The 22,457-nt window shown below is 44.4% G+C and overlaps 1 protein-coding gene across 1 annotated transcript in view; it reads left to right on the forward strand.

The window, feature by feature from the left end:
- TTYH3 (tweety family member 3) overlaps positions 1-22,457 on the forward strand; it is a 69,712-nt gene that overhangs the window by 20,601 nt on the left and 26,654 nt on the right. The window contains exon 2 of the mRNA XM_062503626.1: positions 16,725-16,894. Coding sequence (XP_062359610.1) covers positions 16,725-16,894 — 170 coding nt within the window. The remainder of the gene's footprint in view (positions 1-16,724; positions 16,895-22,457) is intronic.

Below are 22,457 nucleotides of genomic sequence, written 5' to 3' on the forward strand. Positions count from 1 at the left end.
TTGAAGCTGGCTGGATAAACAGTCAAATGAACACTTTTTTTTTTTTTTTAAAGTCTCTATAAAATAAAAGAGAGAAAGGAAGGGAACCAAGATTGAAACACTGAAGTGTCTGGGAGGGAACATCCTTTCAGATGTTTGGTGTATTGGAGATAAAGGCAGCCTCCCTTTAATCAGTGGCCTTTTTTCCAAGTGGCCTTTTTTAGTGCACTGCAGCCAGTGAGTCTGGGTTTCTGAGTTTCTTATTTCTGGGCACTGGCTGAAATAGCTCTTCCTGCTGAAATCAAAATCGGAAATGACCCGAGCTCCACATGCTGAACAAGAGGAAGAAGGGGAGTGGCTTGCTGGCTGGAAATTTGGTAGCTCTGTTTATCTGTTCAGTGGCTGGGAAATAATTACTTTTCAAGTATTCAGAATTTGGCTAGAGAGACCATTCATTGTCTTGTTGTCCATGGAAGTATGATGATAGGAAAAGGTGGTGTTCTCCACTTAAGATTTTAGTTATAACAAAATTTGTGACTAATATTGTTGTGAAAACATTTTTTTTTCATCAACATCGCTTTCATAGAGAAAGTTGCCTTGAATCTGCATCCGATCTATTAGTCAAAATAAGGATTTTTTTGTGTTTGGTGAACAGAAGAAGGCACTCAGGTGACAGCTACACATGGGATATGGCTGGACATGCTTTAACTCTGGTCACATTGGTTGGCAATGTCACACTGGTCATGTATGCTATTTAAGTGTTATCCAGTCATTTCCAGGCTCCATGGATAGAATTTAAAGTTAACTTTAGAACCAAGAACCACTTGAATAATTTTTTTTCATACAATATCAGCATGCATTCAAAAGAGTTAAGAGTTTTATTTTCAAGACCATAAGTTACGTTCATGCTTTTGAGTCTTTTAGTCTTTTAATCTTTTAGTGGATTGAATAGGGCTTCTTCTCTCATTTAATTTTTGTGGGAGTGAATTTTTCCTAGTGCGTATTTGCTGGGGAGTAGCCAAAGGATCTAAATCTTGACTATGGCTTAAGTTTGTTTTTTCAGTTGAGGGGAAAAAGGAAAAGGGTATCTCCAGAGGGCAGGCTGAGGTGACCAGCATGCCTTAAATGTGAATGATGAGGTCTTCCTTAATGCTTTGCCCTGGCAGTCTGTGTGCTTTTGTATTTTCTTTGGAATGGTCAGTGTCTCCTGACTAGCAGTAGTTCTCAGGGATGGTGATGGGCAGAGGGACAAACTTCAGTTGAAGAACAATTGTAATAAAGAAGTTTTGTGAATAGCTGTTCTTTCCTGTACCTGAGAGTGCCACTTTCGTGCCTGGAGAAATCACTGAGGATTTGAGCAATAAAGACCGAAGACTAAACCTAGCTTGTCTAGAGATCAAATGCTCTGCTAGAGTGAGTATTAAAAATAGTTTGGGGAGCTAAAGTGATCTTCGGTGCCTACAGCAATGAACTACATGAAATAATCCTGCTCAAGTCCCGGGACATCAGAGGCTTACTTTGAGCTGACCTCCTGTTAAAGGACTTGAAATGACAGCCCTTGCAATTCAGCTTGTCCAACTTGATTAGATTTTATCTGGAGCTTGATTGAATTTGTGAACATGATTATAAAAAGCAACATGACTGTCAATGAGGTGAACAGTCTTTGAGGGGAAATTCTCTGGTATCCCAGAGGGTACTGCTTTTAAGTTCAGTTATGAATATTAGAATTACTTGATTAAGTTAGTTGCCGATTTTAATAAGGTGTTCTTGCTGCTGTGCATCATTTTAGTACAAAGCTTGTGTGGTGTTTGCTTCTATCTTATGCATCCTGGAAGAAAAAGGTCTTCTTCCCATCTTAGCTGTTACCAAGCTGGCCTTGGAGACCCTGGGATCTTATTATTTTAGGGAAAACCTTTGATCATCAAGCACAACAGCAGAAATAGCCTTGCTTGTTAGTGTGGAGCTGTGTCTGCTGTGCTTCACTGCTCCAGCAGGTCATATGGGAGCTGATGACCTCTGGATTGTTCACCTAAACAACACATCTTGGTATTTGTGTAGTGGATGCCAAAGTCAGTCTCACTTGAGGACATAGGGATTTACAGCCTTTTTTTGTAAGAGGAGAAGAAAATAGAGGAAAACCTGGACATCTTCCCTCTGTGGATGGGGTAAATGGCAGGATTTGGAAGCAGCTGTGCTACCTACTGTTTCCTTTTCCTGGCTGTTCTAGTAAGAGTGGCATTGCCTCCAGCTCAGAGACCACACCAGTGATGTGGTGAGTGATTGCCTGAGCCCAGGGAGAGCCACACTACCCATCACAGGCTCAATTGTCATGACTTTTCATGGTGGCTTTCTTGTTTTTCTGTTTTTGCTAAATGTTCAGCTTGATGGTGGGGAAGAGAAAGAAAAAGGTCTGACACCTTCATCTGTAGTGGCAGCTGTTAATGAGGAAAGTAGTGCTTTGTCAAAATTGGGGAGATCTCACTTATTAAAACTATGCTTTTTACCTATTTTTTTTCTTGTTGAAGTAAAAGTAAGTTGATTCAGAAATAACAGTAATTTATAAGCTTGAGAACTGTGCCCCTATAAATGATTACAGACCTTTTTGGCTACTGCCAAATAATAAAGAAATCTAATATTTAGCTGTCTGCTTGTCAAATGTCTTTACAACTAGTTTTGTTCAAAGCAACCAACAGTGGATGTGACAGATTTTCAAATGAACTTGTACACTTAGCCCCTAAAAACTTTGAAATTGTTGTAGGACTTAGCAGGGTGGCAGGATCTACTCCTCTCTGAGAAGAAAGTGTATGAAGGTGCTGTATTTCTTGGAGCTTGTCCCTGTTTGAGACAACCAGAGCAGCAATGGGTGTGTGTATGTTTGTGTGCAGGAAATCTGTGGATTTTGTCTTTAAGATACTAAATCTGCTCTTTGTTCTATCCCAAACAGAGCTGGCAGCATGGATTGCTTCAGGGCCTCCCATTTCAGTGCAGCGTTGGGTCGTCAGGAGCCAAGCTTATCTTTTTGACTTCATGCTAGTGCTTCTCATGTGCCTCAGTGCTGTTTGATCAGCTGAGAGGCAGGCAGTTTAGGGCAAGCAGTGACACAGAACACAGTTGTTTCTGCAGTGGTTTGGTTTTTGGCTTATAAACAGTGGGAAGCAGGTAGGTGTTCCTGGCTGCAGGAACAACTGCTGTAGGTACAGTTGTGTAATGGCAGAAAAGGGAGAGGTGCTGCTGCCTTCCCCTCCCCAAGTCACTGAGTGGGGCAAGCTCAGAGTGAGCACTGTGGGACTTTACTGTCTGAGAAGATGCACCTGATCAATGGTGACTGCTCAGATGAGCTTTTCCTGCACACACCTGGAAATAGGGCAGAGGAGTTCATTTTTTTTTTCTCAGGTCTAAGTGCTCGTGGGAGATAGTGGCTTGGGGTCTGGATGGAGACAATTTGAGACATTTCTTGTGCTAGAACCTGCAAATCATTGCATGTGAGTTCTGTGTGTTAGATGAATTTTTTGCTTGGATCTGTTGGTGATTTGATTTAGGTTGATGTGCAAGAGGGAAGCTGTAACAAGATGTCCTGCTGTGAGCTGTGGTGCTCAGGAACTAGAACTAGCTTTGCTCCTCCACATCTCTAGCAGGCTTCTTGACCTGCTCTGTGGCAGTGGTGCCACTAAGCCCAACAGCTGGATCAGCAGCATCCCCACATGATGCCAGTTTCTGTGCTCTCTCCTGCTTGTTCTTTGAGAATTCTGATCTTCTGTTGTAAACTTTGGTGTGGTCTGGAGCCCTGGGATTTGAGCCCTTTCATAGGGAAGCTGAGGCTGGGTAACTTTCTTTGTAGAGACCACTCCCTCCCTCGCTTTCTTAAATTAATGGAGTGAAACACCTACAGAAGCAGCGCTTGTGCTGTGCAGGGCTGCCTTTGAGGAGCATTAATCCCTTTTGGGTGTCAGCACTTCTCTGAGCTGTGTCAGGCACAAGCACAGCTGCACATCTTACCCTTTCCCCTCTACCCCCTCCTTATTTCTGCAGTTCTGCCTTCCCGCTTGTCAAGGAAAACCTGAACTGTGGACGAAGATGGAGCATGTGATTATACTGTGTTCCTGTTGTGATAACTTGGTGTGGCTGCTCATTTGTTTAACCATGGTCTTGTCTCCCTGGCTGACCTCGGTTTGGGACAGGTGATCAATACTGGGATGAGTGGGAGCAGCAGAGCTGCTGGCCGGGTGTGGGGATGCAGAGGACGGATGGAGCAGGAGCTCTCATGCTGTGGGGATGCAGGGGAGGGATGGAGCAGGAGCTCTCATGCTGTGGGGATGCAGGGGAGGGATGGAGCAGGAGCTGTCATGCTGTGGGGATGCAGGGGAGGGATGGAGCAGGAGCAGGAGCTCTCATGCTGTGGGGATGCAGGGGAGGGATGGAGCAGGAGCTCTCATGCTGTGGGGATGCAGAGGAGGGATGGAGCAGGAGCAGGAGCTCTCATGCTGTGGGGATGCAGGGGAGGGATGGAGCAGGAGCAGGAGCTCTCATGCTGTGGGGATGCAGGGGAGGGATGGAGCAGGAGCAGGAGCTCTCATGCTGTGGGGATGCAGGGGAGGGATGGAGCAGGAGCAGGAGCTCTCATGCGAGCTGGCAGCCTCCCACCTCCTGGGCTCGTTGCTGTGCAGCTCTGGAAGGCAGCAGCCAATTGCATGCAGGAGCATCCTTGCAGTTGGGCTCTCAGAATAACTCCCGAGGTGCCTTGTTTTCAGTCTGAAGATGTGACTTCTCTATTGCTGCTTTTTCCCTTTGCCTACCTTTCCTGTTCTCTCCCCTCAGCTGGCTCATTGTATTGTTTTGAGCAATAACATACCTGCTGAATCTCTCTCAGACTCTGGTGGTGCTTGCTGTGTTTCTCACACCTGCAGAGCTCTGCCCAGTGTGGGTGAAATCTGTCACCTCTTGGTTGACTGTATCAGGTGGGGTGGATCGTGCAGCTGGAGGCAAACCTGAGCTCTGAAGGCTTGTGCTTTGCCCAGCCCTGTAAGCAAGCTGAAAGTAGCCCTAAAATGGGGTCATCAGCCATTTCACACACATGGACTCTCTTCCAGCATAAATGCTGTCTATTAAGCAGCCTCAGTGGGCTGTTCAACACCGATTAAACAGTGGTGTGTGGGCCCTGGTGCAGGAGAGGTGCTGATGAGCTGGAGCATGTGTAGGGGAAGGCCACTGAGATGGTCAGAGCCTGACCTGTGAAGGGAGGCTGGGACACTTGGGACCCTTCAGCCTGGAGAGGAGAAGGAGAAATGACAGGTCTGTGAACAACCTTTGCAAAACTGAAGGAGGGACTTGGAGAAGATGGTTCCAGGCTCTTCTCTGTGGTGCCCAGCAAAAGGACAAGTGACAACAACCTCAAACTGCAATGGGAAATGGAACATGGGTGCAGTCACTTAGGAGCATTTTTCATTATAGTATTGGAGCAGGGGCTGTGGGAAGCTTTGGAGTGTTAGAGACACTCAAAACTTGCCCAGGCAAGACTCTGAGCAACCCCATCTATTAAATTTGCCCTACTTTAAGCAGCAGGTTGCACTGCAGTGACCTCCAGAGGTCTTTTCCAGCCTATTGTTTTCTACTATTGTGTGGAATGTGTGGAATTGAGGTTTGTCTCTGAAATCTCAGTCATGTTGTCGCAGCAGCAGTGACATGTTGACATAGTGGAGTGAATGCTATAAAGCTGGAGCTTTACATATGGACATTTAACGTTTATGGGAATTAACCTTTCAGGACTCCATGGTGCCTATTTTTGAATTACTGGGAAAGGGGATGAAATAACCATTAATGCTGCTTTCCCCCTTCTCTGTGGGATGCTGAGTTAAGGCTGAATGGTGCTTTGTTTTCCCAGTACCCCTTCCTGCCCTGTTAGTGTGATCTCTATTTTAAAAATATGCTTCACATTCATGTATTGTCCATGCAGTCCTTTCAGAAGAGTCAAGGCTAACATTAAAGACACAGTCATTCTTATTTTCTCTTTAATAAGGTCCAGTGGTGTGTGAGTGGGTTACAATCTAACTGTAATGAAAAGCTAATCACCAGCCTTCTCCACCCTCTGGGATCCCAGGAGGTTACTGGAGCAGCACACTGCCCCAGTTTCTCTTCCTCGTGTGTGTGATGATTGCATTTTGTAGTTTTGATTGGTGTTTTAAGCAGGACTCTTGATAAGCTAGTTTGATAACTGGCTGCTATGTCTAGGACCAGCGTTTGACAGATGACTTCAGAGGGGAAAAGCAACTTAAGTAGCTTAATAGGATTTAGTTCTGTCTACACTGTCCTGCCAGAGCACGTTATAAACCACTTTAGTGGGATTCCTTCTTTAAATATAGCCATGGCATAAGTGCAGGCAAAACCTCTAAGAGGACTCTGGGAACTTTCCTGAAAAATCAATCTCTGTGGTTCAGAAGAATTGCTGAATGAATGAATATCAGTGCTGGAACTCGAGGAATCCCACCAGCACTGATCTCATGAGCAGGATAAAAGGATCTCTGAAGGCAGGCTGTGTATGTATTAAATTCCCTATAAAATGCATTGATTTCTAGTGGATATGATGTGTATGTCATGGGAAAGCAAAGCAACTAATGAAAAATCCTATTAGGACACAGTGGGGCAAACAACTCCTCCTTTTAACTGATGTAACTTCTATTACAGCCAAACAGACCTGTGTCCTACGTATTCCCAAACCTGGAGGTAAAGGAAGCTAAAAGTGAGGTGTATTTGTCTTTAAATAGTTGATATAAACCAAATACTTTAAATTTTTTTAGGCCAGTGGCCCATGACAGCTTTCAGCTTTGCAGGCAAACCCTAAGAGAGTTAAACAGCTTTGAAACAGTTGAAAGGAGACAGATTTCCCCTCTTTCCCCCAACCCCGTGGGGAAATGAAGAAAGTGCAAGAAGAGCTGCTCAGAACCAGAACCACAGAGTGAGATTGATGCCCTCTGTGAATGTGTGTTGGGGCATCAGATTTGCTTTGTAATTGCAAGAGTTTTAATCTATAAATGCATCTGCTGTTAGCTGTGCCTCTGCTCACTCAGAAATGGCATTCAGGAGGTGAATTTAAAGACTGTGTGCTCCACTTTTCTGAGGATGCTGCTGGGCAGCAGAAGCAGAGGGGTGAGGTAGTGACCACTCACCAGAACACTGCTCTTGGGGAGGAACTTGCTGAGAGGAGCATCCAGCCCTGCACTGCTGGTGGGAAGAGCTGCAAAGAAAATTCCCTATTCAGATTGCATTCCCTTCAGGGCAGCAGCCTGGGGAGGCCCTAATCCCTTCTCACATTTGGCCAGGAGCCTGCAGGAGGCCTTTCTTAGCTCCTAGCCTGCCTTGCACAGGCTGGGGAGAAGTGGTTAATGATGCTCCCAGTGTTGTCAGTGGTGCAGAAACATGGGCTCCAGCTGTGACTGTGGTGGGTCTTGGCTGGCTTGGATAGTTTTGGGGTTTTTTTGATCTGCTTCCTCTGTTAGTCCCTCTATGGCATTTTTTTCATGGGTTTGAAGGTTCTCAATAGTGAATATTGGTAGTCTTTTTCCCTGAGGGTTTTCTGAGAGCTTTTTTCTTCTTTAAAGAAAGAAAAGGAAAAAAGGCAACATAGCCCCAAAATAAAACTAAAGTTGATATCAAAATGTTTCCTGCACACAGAGGAGCCTCTTTTGTGAGAAGTAAAGGTACAGCTTTAAGTTGAAGGAAGAGATTTCTTCCCTTTCTTTCCCATTTTGTTTTTCTAATTATTTCTTTTTTTGAACGCTGACTGTAGTGGTCTATGAGGAGGCAGTTTGGAGTGAATTTATGGTGAGAAGCGTGGCACCTGTTTGTCTCTGGCAGTTAAATGGCAAGTTTGCATTGTTTGTGCAAGGAGGTCAGTGCAGGTCCACGGTCAATAGATGGGTCAGAGGTCTCTGCCCTCCCTTCCCCAAGTTACACAAGCTCCCTATGGGATATTGCCCCTTCCCAGCTCTTTACCACATCTCCACAAGACCAACAGGCTGCATGGAAGCTGACTTCAAATACAAATGATTTTAAGGAAGATGTCATGTGGGCTGCTGGCTGTGGCACAATGGGCTGTGACTTTCTGAAGATGTAGGGCAGTGTGCCTTTGATTTTATTCTTTGTCCCCTCCCAGAGGTCAGTGCTCGGGGCAGCCAGACCGTGTGCTCTGTTAATGTAATCAGGAGTGCTGTTTCTCTCCCCCTGTAGTAGGCTTATGGTGTATTATGAGCTGCACTAAATTTTTGCTGTGTAAACACCCTTTTGACCTGCTTCACTCGTGTAGACAAATGCCAGTGAAGCTGGATAGGGTAAATATTATGGAAACTCAGTGCTCTGTTGTTTTCCTGTTGGTTATTTTCATGTTATTCCAAGACTTCACTCATTATTCTGAAGATTGACTCCAGGTTGCAAACTGAGCACAAACTAGCTGTGGCTCTCCCTGTCAAAGACACCTGAGTACACTAAAATGACCAATTGCCATCACTGACGCATAAATGCAGAAGTCCAATTATTGCTACCTACCTTCCTGTCCATTCAGTGTTAATAAAAGCAGTTTATGAAGCCATTTGCAGTGGATTTATAATCTTGGCTAGAAGGTCCCTCTTTTCCTTCTAATTAATTTTATTTTCTTTTAAACTCGGGTGCCTTCAAATGCCAAAATGTGTGCTAGAACTTCTCACTTAGACATTTTCCTAATAGCTGCAGTTTAGAATAAGACCTCTTCATTGTGCTAATGACATGGAGCAAGTTGTGTACATTAAAAAAAAGCCAACATTAAGTTGCCTTTCAAGTCTAACATTAGTAACAATTTGATGTTAAGAGTTTCCATTCCAATTTGGATTCTCTCTCTGTTATTCTGTATAAGTTTTGTGGTTCAGTGCAGCAAATGTTACACTCAAGTTTATAGCGTGCAGCTGTAGATGCTCAGCGCCAAAACTCTCAAGACATAAATGGGATTAAAATGGTGCCTGAAGACAAACAAGCAAGTTCAAAATAATGGCAGAAGGGAGCAGAACCACGTTATCTCCAGCAGTCATACTTATGGAAACACTGCCATTCCTGCTGATGGGATGGCCTAACCCTGTTGATGAGTTGGGAAAAGTTTCCACAACTGGGACAAGGACTTGTTTTCTGTTCCACTTAGGGGTGGCTCTGCTCATTTCTGTGTTCTTTCCTCTCCCTCCCCAGTGCCTTGTTTATCCTTTCCCCAACAGAAATGGTAAAATACTGGTGACTGGTGTGTGCAGCTTGCAGTGACCTCCCTGCCAGGACATCAGAGCTGAGGACTGGGCTCAGTGTCTTCAAACTCCATAGTGGCTGATCAATTCAGATTTGGTTGTCTGGTTTAAGAAGAGATGATTAAGAAGATCAAGAAGTTGCTGTGAGCCTAAATACTGCATTTAATCTGAACTGGTGCCATGTCTCCTGCAAAGGGCAGGGTTTGGGTTCTGCAAAAGAACAGGAGAGTTGTAGATGATACACATAATTATCTATACTGGAAGGCCCAGTCTTTGTGGAGTATTCTTAAAATTCACAGGGGCAGGATGAACACTTGGGTTTGATACCCAAATCTAATAAGGAACAGCAATAGCTGAAGAACAGCTAACGTGGAGTAAAGCACAGACTCTGTACAGCTGGGGTCTTGGAAGAAAATCCTTGAGGCTGCTGTCTGTGCCAGAGCATGAATGGCCATCACAGATTAATAAAAAAGCAGTGTCCCAGCACTTGGCTTGATAGAGTGTAAGGACAGGCACTTAGGAGAGATCATGTTTTTCCCCACTAAATGAAGTGTATTGTCTCTGAGAGTGCACATTGTAGGAGGGGGAAGGGAAAAAAGGATGGAAATTGGATTAAATCACTGGGCTTCAGGCCTAAGCATTTCCTGTCTTTTTTTTTTTTTTTTTTTTTTTTTTTTTTTTTTTTTCCCCTTCCTAAAACACACCAGTGCTGCCTCACTCACATGCTGTCCTCTGCAGCTGTGCCCAGGTCCCTGCCTATAAGCAGTGCCACGTCTTTCCTTCAGGGATTTCCAGCCTGCAGGAGCATAGCTGAGCTGCTGCTGGAGGGCTGGGGATGGGGAATTGTCTTGGCATGGGAATTTATACAGCACTTGAGCATGAGCCAGGTAGTACAGGCAGTGCTTGCTTAGCCCTGAGCTGTAGGAGCATTAAACTCATACTTCCTTTATAGCATGGGGTTTCTTTCCATTATCCAGTTTGCTGGAAAATTACCTTGTGGGAAGGCTGTGTTTTAAGGCATTAATGGATGATAGTTTTCTAACCAAGGAAATCAAGCAGAGGAGCTGCTTTGGGTGGGAATGTGTGAACTAATCTGCTGTGGGAAAGGAATGTCTGGTGGAGTTGTGTAGATCTGCCATGGGTGAGCTGGGCAAGCTGAGTGTGGATGTGAGTGGTGCAGGATACCTGCCAAATTACTCCAGCTACCCTTTTGGTGCCCTTCACCTCAATATCAAAATAATTGTCTGATTCTTGCCTTTTAACCAAATTAACTAATGGCTGTAACTTTGTCCAGCTGGAAATACTGGGAAGAAATAACCTTCTAAAGTTGAAGGCCTGTTCCCATGATGATTCCTTACATGTTTTGCTGGTCTGGGATTTGGGGCAAAGACCTGCATGAGCACTGATGCACCCGTGGTGGTGGGTTTTTTGAGAGTCTTGCAAGGGAATTTGCAGAATCCCCAGAAAGGAAATCCGCCTTTTCAGCGAGAATGCTCGTTTGACAAGCTGCCAGTTCTGAGCTAAGCCTCATTTAATAAAGATTTAGTCTGTGGGGACCTGTCAGTGGAAACTGAGTTTGGTGAGTGTCTCATTCTTTTCATCGCTGTAGTGCAGAGAGGCTTTCAGCCAGCACTATGGAGAAACTAAGGATAAGAACATCCAATTTAGAGGACCCTCTTACCTCTGGGAATGTTTCCTTGCAGTGTGAGATGGAGATTGCTGAGTTGGTAACAACTAGGGGAATAAATGGATTGTTATTTGACTTCAACCCAATAGGACTCCAGTGTTCACTGCTGATTAGCACAGCTTAGATCTGCATTCATGGACAGGCAAAAATATCCAACCCAATTGTTAAACAAATCCTTTCTACTCTGTGCATTCCATCTCTCTTTGGTGTGTGATATGAGCTGCTCTGATGAATTCTAGCACCTGCCCCTGTGCAACCTGTGGAAGCTGAGGTGTGCAGTCATACCTGAGCTATGTATTATTCAACCACAGCTTTCAAAACCCTAGCAGTGATTATATTGAGCTGGTTGCTGCAGTAAGTCAAGGATCAGAAAGTTGTGTCTTTTTGGCCTCTACACTGCTGGCTTCTATGAATTGGGCCAAATATAAAGGCAGAGTTGAAAGTCTTTAGTTATGAAATAAGGGGTCACAATGTTGGTATGGAGGAAATGATGATGAATCTTTAATCAACCTAGCCTTGTTCTTAGTTGTTGCTTACACTTGAGAAATTAATCAGAATTAACTGGAGGAATAAATTCAAAACAGATTAGTTAAAACTACTTTCAATGCACTAAAGTGAATTAAACTACACTGAATTAAGGCCATTCTAGTTGAACTACATTAAAACCCTGTGTGAACACTCATTTGTAATTAACGTGGCTTTAGTTCACAGTTCTAGTACCAATTAACTATATAATGTCCATGCCTATGTAGAGAGACTTACAGTGTTGGGAAACTGGCCTGCTCATTTAACCAACTTTGGTAAATGGAATTGAGTGGATTCATGCTAAGACAGGTTTCAGCTGCAGATCTGTTTTTTTTCTGATGTGTCTGCTGTATTGTCTGAAGGTGGTTTTTTTGGGGGGGGTTGTGGAGAAAGGCATGACACAATCCTTGGCATTTCCTGCTTTCTGGAAAGGAAAGCCAATAGCCAAAAAAAGCTGAAGGCAAAGTCTTGGCCTATATTGTTTGCTCTAGTGTGGACTTGCCCTAAATAGATCTGTAATCTCCTGCACTCCCTTGCAGAGAAATGTGCTTTCTCTGGGAGATGTCTGCAGAAGGGGATGACACGGTGGAACCTGTTCTCTGTTTCCATGGTGCTCTTCCCTGTTGCAGAGGGATCCCTCATGGAAGAGAATTCATCTCAGTACCGTGGGAAAAGCCTTTTCCACAGCACATTTCCTGCCCAGCTTTGCTCCTGACTGTGCTGAGCACAGTAATTGGCTGGGAAGGCCTTTCCCTGTGAGGAGATGGGGATGCTTTAGTGCTGACATCAGCAGTGCTTTCCACATCCTCCCCCCACCTTACATTGGCCAGCCCATGGTTGGCTGTGTTCCCTACCCCTCTGGAGGGGCTGTGGGATGAGTGACATCCCAAGACACTGCTATCTCAGCAAACACCTCGTACAGCGTTTTTTAAGTACTGAAAATCAAGTCTCTGAACATAGAGCACGTTCAGAATAAGTTGCTGAGGAGGTCAGAGTGTTCCTTGTTATTGCCAGCATTTAAAAAAAAAAATACCAGTTAGATTGGTAGAACATAGCTGCTTATCATCTGTGAGTACATAAGCTTTTTAGAGAGATGTCCTGAAGTCTGGAAGGAAAAAAAAAAAGTGGTGTAGGAAGTAGTGTAGGCATGATACTATCCCACAGCAGTTTCTTTTCTTGCTAAGATGACTTCCGTCCTCCATGGAATAAATAGAGATGAGTGCTCCTCTGGCAGCAGCCCAGGTTGCTTCATTTGTTCTTCTGGGTGAAGGTTTTTCTCTTCCCACACTCCTTTAACCTCTTCTCTCTGTTTTTATTATCATTATCTCAAGTCGCTGCATGGAAATAGAAAAAGAATTCTAGCTGCAGATTCAATGGAAAGCTTTCTTTTGGCAAAAGCTAACTTTAAGGTAAACCGTTCTCAATCTGGCAATGATTAAGACAGCTGTACTCTTGAGGTGCTCAAAAGCTGTAGCTCTTTTTGTTCTGTAGGCTGAAATTATGAAATTTTAAGGTGAAATACCCTTAAAATCATTGATGGAAAACTTTAAAAATGAAACTGCAGTGCTTCTCAGGAACCACCTGAAGGCTTTAGCTTTGCTCTCAGGTTTCTTAAGGAGTTTTGGTAGACTTTCCAACTAGTAGTAAAATAGCAATCATCTATTCCATGTGAAGAGCTTCTCACTGTTCCATGCTGCAGTTACAGTTTAAAGAATGTGGTAATTGGAAGCTGGATAAATTGAAATTGGTAGAACTTGTGCCTGATAAGCACCTGGATTGTTCTGACCCCTTGTGTATTCAGAATTAACTTCTTGAACCTATTCTACTGCCAGGACATTTTGTGCCAAATAATCTTCCTGGCAGAGAGGGCATGGTGGTGTGAAGAGTCAACACTTAAGCCAACACTTTTCTGTAAAGTCAGGTGATGAGCAAACAACATTTAATGCAGTGGTAAACCTTGACATTTAACATGAATGCAAGCCAGATTTTACCTCCTGCTCTGTGGTGCCTTGTGCCTTTATTTAGGCTTTCCCCATTTCTAAGGAAATAAATGCATCTTGTATATCTCTTTTTTCTCATGTTCTTATGTGTATCTCTTTCTTTTTGACTTCTTCTCTTGGATGGGATGAACTATACCACCCTGAAGTGCAGTTTCAGCAGCTAAAATCAGCCTTTCAGGGCCACAATCCGCAGACACATTCACATAACTAACAGTGTGGATCGCTCTTTGGAATTTGCAAGCTGAAAGGGCCTGTTTCATATGGGGACTTTTCATCCAGCAGACACGGCTGTATCTTGGTTTATTTGGTCCCCAGTAACATAAGGCAGGGTCTTGGAGGGCAGAGATTGAGCAAACTGAAGGCTGATCTGCACAGAAGTCCTTAGGAATGATACCAACACCATACCACGTGGAAGAGCTGGCCAGCCCCTGGGTAGCTTTGTGGGGGATGTTTGTGCTCTGCTTAAACAAACTCTACATGAGACTCTAGATGTTTTCTGCCCTTTTATTGGGCTCTGTACTTCCCATAGAGGTGGGAAGTGCCACAAATCCTGGCAGCCACACTGGGTCTGGGAAAGCTGTTGACTTTGCAGCCCCATCCCTGCACAACACCGAGTGCTTGCAGGTTCCATGGTGCCTCTCCAAGCTAGCAATGCCCCTGTGGTTTCTTCCCTGGGTTTTTATTTTGAAAGTGCTTCCTGACACTGGAGCTTGTCTCCTGCCAGTCTGGCAGATACTACTTGGATTTACTCTCATTTTCAGGGACTGTTCTGTCTCCACTTTTGCCATTAGTGTCAGTGCAGTGGTAAAATGCTGTTCTTCCAAGTTGTCTCCATTTTCCTGTGAGGGGAGTTCATGCATCATTTGCTATAAAGGTTCTGATAGCTCAGCAAATGTTCAAAGACAAATTGATGCTCATTTGTGGCAAAAGGCCCAGTGCATAATTTTACATTTACTTGGGATAATGTGGCCTTGGATAACCGAGTCCCAGATTTACTGGTGCAGGATAGAGTGTCTAAGGGTTTATCCAGCCTCAACCTCCCCTTTTTAAATACTGTCATTTAATCCTGACAAGCAGGCAGAGGAATATCTTTGGTTGTGACCAGGCTTTCACTGCCAGCCAGTCCCTGGGTCCTAAACTGACTCATCAGTCAGAAAGATTAATAACTGCTCTGCTGGATGATTTCACTTGTCATGGCACATATCCATTATTGGAAAACAAATATTCTCTGGAAAATGAAATGCAGATTGTGGTATAGTGGCCAGCCAAGTCCTTTTGGCCAGATGCAAATTTAAAACATGTATTAAGTGTCCCTTCAAAGCAAGGACTTCAGGTTGCTTGCAGGTTGGCAGTCTAATATCCTTTTTTTGTTTTCTTTTTTTTTTTCCTTTTTTTCTTTTTTTCCCCCGGTATTTCCTTTTATTTCCTTTCAATGGGGGTTGTTCCCCTACATCTGGAGCTGCAGTGTGGATTTTTTGCTGATAAAAGACTTGCTGGGAGGATGTTTTCAGCTGAGTTTGTCTTTCCAGCAGTAATGCCTTTTAGCATGTGCAGGAGGGTTGAGGGTGTGAAGAAAGAACTGCAGGCAAGCAGGGCATTGCCTTACAGCAGCCTGACATGTTTAAAAAATAAAGAATATCCCTGAAGAGCTTTGGTATGCCAAATGTGTTAGTTAAATTAGCATGGAGTGCTCGTTCATGGCAAGGCTTCAGAAGTGGGGGAATGCAGGGCTCTGAGCAGGACTTCCCTCTCAGAGGCCCCTTTCTGCTCAGGAGCTCCAGCAGTGCTCACACCATCTGCACAAAGCATGGGAAAGGGGAATTGGCTTTTTCCCTTCCACCCCCACTCCTCTGGTAGAGATCCCAGAGTTCACTTTGCACAGTGGGGCTGAGTTTCTGCTCTTTAATTTGGGGGAGCAGCACCTGTGAGCTCCCCCCATCCCAGGGTGCTCCATGGGCTTCGGGAAGGTTTCTAAAGGCGGGCAAAGCCAAGAGCAAGGGGTGGAGAATCTGTGGTGCAGCACTTGGGTTTCACTGGTGTGCCCCTCCTCGTGTGTGGCTGATGTTTCTTGGCTGGGAAGGACCTTGTGTGGCTTGTTTGCCAGGATAATCACCCAGCAGGGAGCACCTATGGAACAGAGCAGGGGGGAAAGAGGGGAAAGAAAAACCTACGAAGACCAAGTTCCTACCAGACCCTGCTAGAAACAGCTACCAGTTGTGAAAGGTCTTTACTTTAATCTCTGCATTCTTCCTCGTATTCCTTTTGATCAGAAGGAAGTTATTGTTTCAATCAGGAGGAAGCATGTAAATGTTCTTTAAGGAATTTCTGCATGGGGAGGAAAAGAGATACTGGTTTGAAAACCCAAGCCTTTGTTCTAGGTTAGCTGATACAGATCTGTGTCTGCATTCCCAATATTGGGGCAGCAGCACATGACTTGGACTCTTTCCAGGTACTTAAATAATTTCTACTAACTTGGCATTTGTTACCACTGACAAGGATTTATCAAAACAACCTTATGGATAAAATTGCATCCTTTTGCTTGAGTCATGCAGGTGGAAAAATGTGGCTAGATATGGTTTTGGAATAGATTTATTATTTAAATTTTATTTAACGAAAATAGTCTGCATTTTTTGATTTTAGGCAGGATTTTTTGAATAAAAATAAATTGGGAGGGAATTAAACTCTTACAACTTCCCTTTCCTCCCAGGAACATGACTAGAAATAGGTATAACTCACACTAACTGAACTCGTGACTGCTTCAAGCATGTCTGTAGCATCTACATTTGTTGTACCTATAGATGTGGATGGTATATGGAGAGGTTTAGCATTTATTCTAGGTCTACCTTGAACAGAAGCATTGCATGGAGATTATTTTTTTTAAAAAAAAATCAATCTCATGCATGTATAATAAATTCCACCCCCTTCCAAACCCACTCGTGCTGTTGGATTTCTAATGAGTAAGTCTGCGTATTTATTCATGAAGATCAAAAAACTGCACAGATAGAGGCAGCTGGCTGAACTTTTTTTAATATTATTTTTGTTCTGTAAATCTGCTGGCCTGTGATCAGTAGTAAAGAGGAAACTCTCTGATTAATTTAGGCTGAGACAGACAAAATGGCTCAGCTATTTACTGCTGAGGTACAGAATGTGGTTCCATTGAGTGGGATGGAGAGAGAGGAGCAAGTGAGGCGAAAAAAAAAATAATCTCTTTATATTTTAAAAACGTGCCAAACACACAAAATAACTTGTTTCCAAGGTGTGACACCATGTCTGTTCCTGCAGGCCCTGCTGCTGTTGGGTGGCATCGCTCTCTCCTGCCTGGCTCTGGACCTGCTCTTCCTCCTGTTCTACTCGTTCTGGCTGTGCTGCCGCCACCGCAAGAGCGAGGAGCACCTCAATGCTGACTGCTGCTGCACAGCCTGGTGTGTCATCATCGCCACCCTCGTGTGCAGGTACAAGGGGACGTCCCCCTCCTTTGGTGTGTCCTGTCTCACGTCCTCAACTTCAAATGCTCTGCCTCTGCTCGGTGGATATTGGCAATAATCCCTCTTTCTGTCTCACGTGTGTATGTTTTGAAATGTCTGTGATGTATTGCCTTCCCTTCTGCAGAGCCGCCTGGTGGTTTGAGCAATGTGAAAAGGAATAGTTAATGTCCTGCTCTTTGATACTTTTCAAGTGATAAATCAAGGACCCTCCGTCCTTGGGAGCTTATCGCTTAAACAGGATGGATACAGCTGAAATATTTATTAGGTCTAAATGCAGATTTCTCAGAACCTGGTGTCCAGAAAGGAGCACTTTGTGTGGGAGAGTAGATTAGGAGGAAAGGGTAACAGATGATTCTTTGGGGTTTGGAAGGATTGGTGTTTGACTGGAGGGGATGTTCAGATTTTGTAGCCTGGGTAAGAAAACTGCTGCATTTTGTTATCTGCACTAATGTGCCATCACCAAGGGCTGTAGTAATGGTGCCAGGGTCAGCAGTGTTTCCTGTTATGACTGAGCAGTAGAAGCTTTTGAAGGTGAGGTAGAAAGCAGGTATGCTGAAAACCAAGAAAAAAATCAGTAATAGTGGAGAATGGGTGCATGAGAATTTAAAAGGAGATAATTTCCTAGAAAATGAATGATTTGGCATCTGACAGTAGGGACATGTTTGCAGATGTGGAAGGAAGAAGTCTCTGATCTTGTTTTGGCTTGGGCAGAATGAGTCCTCTGGATGTGTGCCCTATATCGAGCACTTTCCAATTTGCATTTCTTTGCAATTCCAAGCATGATCTATTCTTGCCCAAGACTCCAGGTGGTCTCAGCTGCCCCTCTGGGCAGGTCTGGGAGCAGTCCCCTAGTCAGTGAGGAGGGATCAATGAGATGATTGTATTTGGCAGTGCCTTGTGGTTCACTTTTTGCATTAGGCTGCTGCTAGGTGGTGGGTGTGCTGTGGCATCCCTCTGGAGCTGAGGTGTTCCTTGAAGGCCAGGCTCAGCTGCTCAGGAGCCAGACTGTGCTGCTGATGCATTTGTGTTTGCTCTTTCGAGGCACTCGCTTAAGAGAACAGCAAAGCCTTGGAGTGTTGGAACAAACAGTGCAGAGCAGACATTCTGTGGTGGGTTTAGCAGCTGGGGTGGATTTTTCTGTAGAAGCAAGGGCTGAGGAGGAGACCTTGTGTACCAGCCAGCATTGCTGTGTTTGCAAGGAGCTCTTCCACGCTTTGCTGATTGCAAATAGGTGCCTGGGGTGGAAAGGCAAGCCACAGAAAAACCTGTAAAAAAGAAATCTCAGCCACATTCACCTTTATTTTAGTGATCTTAAGAGCTTCAGCTGCATCCATTCCAATCCACTGAGAGATCTGTGGTCCTAACCCTTTCTTACAGAAGCTTTGGCTGATGCTATTTATAGTTGTGCTGCTGCTACAGGCCCTTGTTAGCTGTTGTTATGCAGCAAATGTGACCCAGGCAGCTGCTGGTGTGTGGTGGTTGTGTTTGTTTTTGATTGTAGAAAATGGTGAGAAGGAGGTATTCTGCACTTCTTTAGAGTGTGTGTGAGATAATTTAAAATTGGAAGGGCAGCAGATAAATTCTGGTAAACTTGATGTGACTGTCAAATCCATGAGCTGGAAAGCTTCTTAGGCTTCCTCAAAATCTGAACCACTGGTTCTCATCCTTGGTGTACAGTTTGTTCCTGCAAATGTTAAATGCAGAACCATGAAACTAAGTGTCATAAGGTTCTATCTGGTCCTACAGTGACATTAGATGATCATTTTTCTTGACTTTTTAATTAGTTATTTAATTTTCTCTCTGAAATCAGTGTGCTTGAGCAGGAGCAGGTTGGTACCATCATGGTGAGGAAGGTGCTGTCCAAGTGCTGCTGCTCTCCTGCAGGGCTGAGGTTGGTTTTCTGCCTCTCTACAGCATCTGGATGCCACAATGCCCTCAAAGCAGTGTCTCTTGGCACTCTATCCTCAGTCTGTGTCTGGAAATGCAGATACAGCTCCCAGCAAGCTGACTCCAATTGTTGGTATCCACCTGGGACTTTTGCTAGCGCTGATTAAGGATTAGCCCACTGGATATATCCTATCCTGTCCCAGCTGTATGTCACACATAACAGAGGAGCCAGACCAGCTGTCCTAAAGGGGTATAAGGCTGTTCTGACCCTCTGCCTGACAGCAGCATGTCCTGGGAGGCAGTTTTGTGGCTTTTTTTGGGTGCTGAAGCAGTGAGAGCTTCCAACCAGGAGCAGGTCTAGTCTGTCTGAGTACTTGGAAGGGGACTGTTGTGTTCCTAGCTGAGAACTGGTTAACTCTGCTTAGGTCCAGCTGTGCCTAGAACGTGCTTCCCTAGGTTCCCTCCGTCCCAGGGGGCTCTTTGTGCTGGGAATGTTGCTGTGTGCTCAGCATCGATGTTTCCTAATGACTCACAACAGCGAGAATGCTGAGCCAGCAGAGGTAGAACTGGTTAACAGGAGCTTTCCAACAAAATGTCACTAATGAGTCTTCCCAGTTGCTCCAGCCACAAAGCTGCAGGAATGCTTAGCCTAGATTTTCCCATTAATACTTCAGTTCTAGTCCTTACCAATTTTGATTGGTTTCTGTGTATGGGGAGTTGTCCTATAAACCATCTCACCCACTGGTTAGCTGACCCTAATTCTCCCGGAAGGTAGCTCAGCTCCAAAGGTGGGGAGAAAGCTTTGTGGAGAGAGTATCAGAAAGAAATGGGTGCAAATAAATGGTAAAAACTTGTTTTATTAAGTGCCAGTAATAGCACTTTCCCCTGGTGTGAAAATGCAGGGTGGTAATTAGGCAGACAAATTAACATTCCTCCTGAGAACCTGAAGTCTAAAAAGGGCTCTTCTTACGAAGTTCCTGTAATTAAAGATGACTTGGTGTAGTTAGATTATTCATTTCTAAGGATGTGATGTGAATGGCTAGTGCTCATCTTTTCAGTTTGATGTCTGGGTACCTGGAGGGTCACAGTGGGGGGGGGGGGGGTACAGCAGGAGGATCTCATCACTAGAAAGATCATCTATCCTCTCTGTGTCAGATTAATGCTCTGATGCTCATCATGTGTAAATGCAGTAAACTTTTTGTTGTTGTTTTTTTGCAGATCACGTTGCAAGCAAATCAGAATTGCACTTGATTGCTATTTCTGGTTCTTTACCTAGGTGTCCAAAGCACATGGGATTCTTGCACACAGACACTGGGAAATCTGCTCTCCAGACTTGAATTTCTTCAGTCTTGCTTGAAAGTGATACTGAAGTGTGTGTACAGCCTGTAGGAGTTTAGATCACACTGCTGTATCTGTAGGAAAAGACAGAAATCCTGGCGTGCACCTCTTCCATCTCACTTGTTCAACTCTTTGCTGAGCTTGTGGAATTCTCTGTCCCTTGTGTGTGTCTGTGGGTGTGCACTGGTGGTGATAGCTTTAAGCTCAAAGTGCAAGGTTTTCTTGACTTAAATAAGTGGGTTCCTTAAAACTTACCAAAACTATTGAATAGCCAAGTGGCTTTTTAAGTGCAGTGTTGAATTGCAGAAACAAGTTTTTAGATGGCCTGTAAGACCATGATAAATTGATTTCCAACAATTTCACTCACAAACGTCAGCGAGAGGGAAAGCAGAGGAGTGGTGGTGATAGTGAAAGTGTCAGGAGACTGCCAAAGGTAGGTTTGGGAGGAGGAATTGAGGGTGGGACAGTATGGATTTGGGAGGAGAGATGGGTGTGTGCACTGAAGGGGAATGCAACAGAAGCAAGAGTGGCAGAAATAGACATTGCCTTCCTATAGAAGCACTGAAAATGTGTTGGAGTATCTTCCAGAGGGTGCTAGGGTGGAAAAGAGCTCTGTCTTTCAGGAATGCTGTTCTTGTATCCAGGCTGTGTGACAGAAATACATCCATTGGGTGATGATTTTGTCATCCTGTATGGGGAGATGGATCTGCTGTATATTAGGCTACTGTGCCTTCTGGGGTTCGTGCAATAAGCCTTGTGATTTATCATGACCTCAAGGACTTATGCTCTTGGGTTAAGATGAGTTGATCTATTTTTATTTTAAAAGAATGCTCTCAAATAGAAGGAGTCCCTCTGTTTCCCTTTAATCATATAAAAGGTAGTTAAAAACTAGTGCAAATCCTTAAATCTGCTTTAAACAATAGCAACTCATATCAGTGTGTGTGGGCAGGGATTTGAAACAACTGTTGGATTTAGATGAAGCCAAATGCTAACAAAGCTAAGCAGCAGCAGTTCCCCCTGCCTGCCCTTCAGCTCTGCCCCCAGCCTGGCCTTGTGGGATGGGTTCCTTCCCTCCCTACCCTGACAGAAAGGGGAAGAGCCACAAAACTGCATGGCTTGCTCCTGAGGAAGGACTAGCTGTGTAAGTGGTGCTTGCTAGCACAGGGTGGGAATGCAGAGCTGGCTTTTGCAGGGCAGGAATGGAATAATTAACGCTTTATGTGTAATTTGCAGTGAATGTGTGAGTCTCATGTCTAGAAGAGTTGATTACTTGGATTAAATGGCTTTTATCCCAGTTGTTGTGCTGTAGTGCTTTCTTTCAGGAGTAGAGACTGTGCCTGGAGGCTCAGGGCAGTGGGAGCTGTGGTTTGTACTGGGCAGGATGGGAAGCCTATGGAAAACTGCCAGGGTAGATCTGCCTGCAGCAGGGCAATGAGTTTAAAGTCACTTGTTTGTATTGCCAGCACTTCGTGGCTGGTACCTGTGAGTAAACTGGCTGATCTGTGCAGCATCCCCAAGGACAGGGTGTCTGCTGCTACTTCAGAGTGCTGTTTCCGAGTCTTTCCCACCAAAACTGTGCTGCTGTGCTGGGAATACTGAGAGCCAAGCAGCAGATTTTGGGCACTTACCAAGTCTTTGCTGAAAGAATAGGCTCCTAGTAGCTGTAAACAGGCTGAATAGAAATTGCTCACTAATTAAAGGGGTCAGATCTGCCTATTCAATGTCAAGAATGTTCTGGAATTTATTTGGTTCCTATAGTAGAAACAACTGCTAACATTTTCTGCAGCTCAGGAGGCTGAAAGGGTCTGTGTGAATGTCTGTCTGATAAGACAAGGAGAAATCCAAGCCATGGTTTTGTGATTTCTGTGATGGGGTGCTGAGTTCCCTTATCCTGGGCATGGCTCTGCATTTGTAATCTCTCTGCTTCAGGGGGAGGGGGAGTGTGGTTTTTTTTTTTTTTATCCCTTCCACCTCCGTGCACCCCAGGCACGTGTTATCAAGCTCTGATAATAGCTGCAACCAGGAAGGAATGCAGAGGGCTTTTCTCTCTTTAGTTATCAGCATAATTTGCATTAGGAAAATGTTTGAGGAATGGTGTTCCTGAAGAAAGAGACCCATTTCTTTTACTAATGCTAAATATTGAGTTACATAGCTGCTGCCTCTTTCTGTTTATGAAGACTGCCTCTTGTCCCTAGAAGACTCCTCAGCTGAGGTTTTTATGGGCCAAGCTCTCTATAATTTATGGAGATTCAATTGCTGGAAAAAGCATGAGGCTGACACAGATTTTCCTAGTGGATCTGCTTCC

Source organism: Cinclus cinclus, chromosome 16 (assembly GCF_963662255.1).
Source record: "Cinclus cinclus chromosome 16, bCinCin1.1, whole genome shotgun sequence".
NCBI lineage: Eukaryota > Metazoa > Chordata > Aves > Passeriformes > Cinclidae > Cinclus > Cinclus cinclus.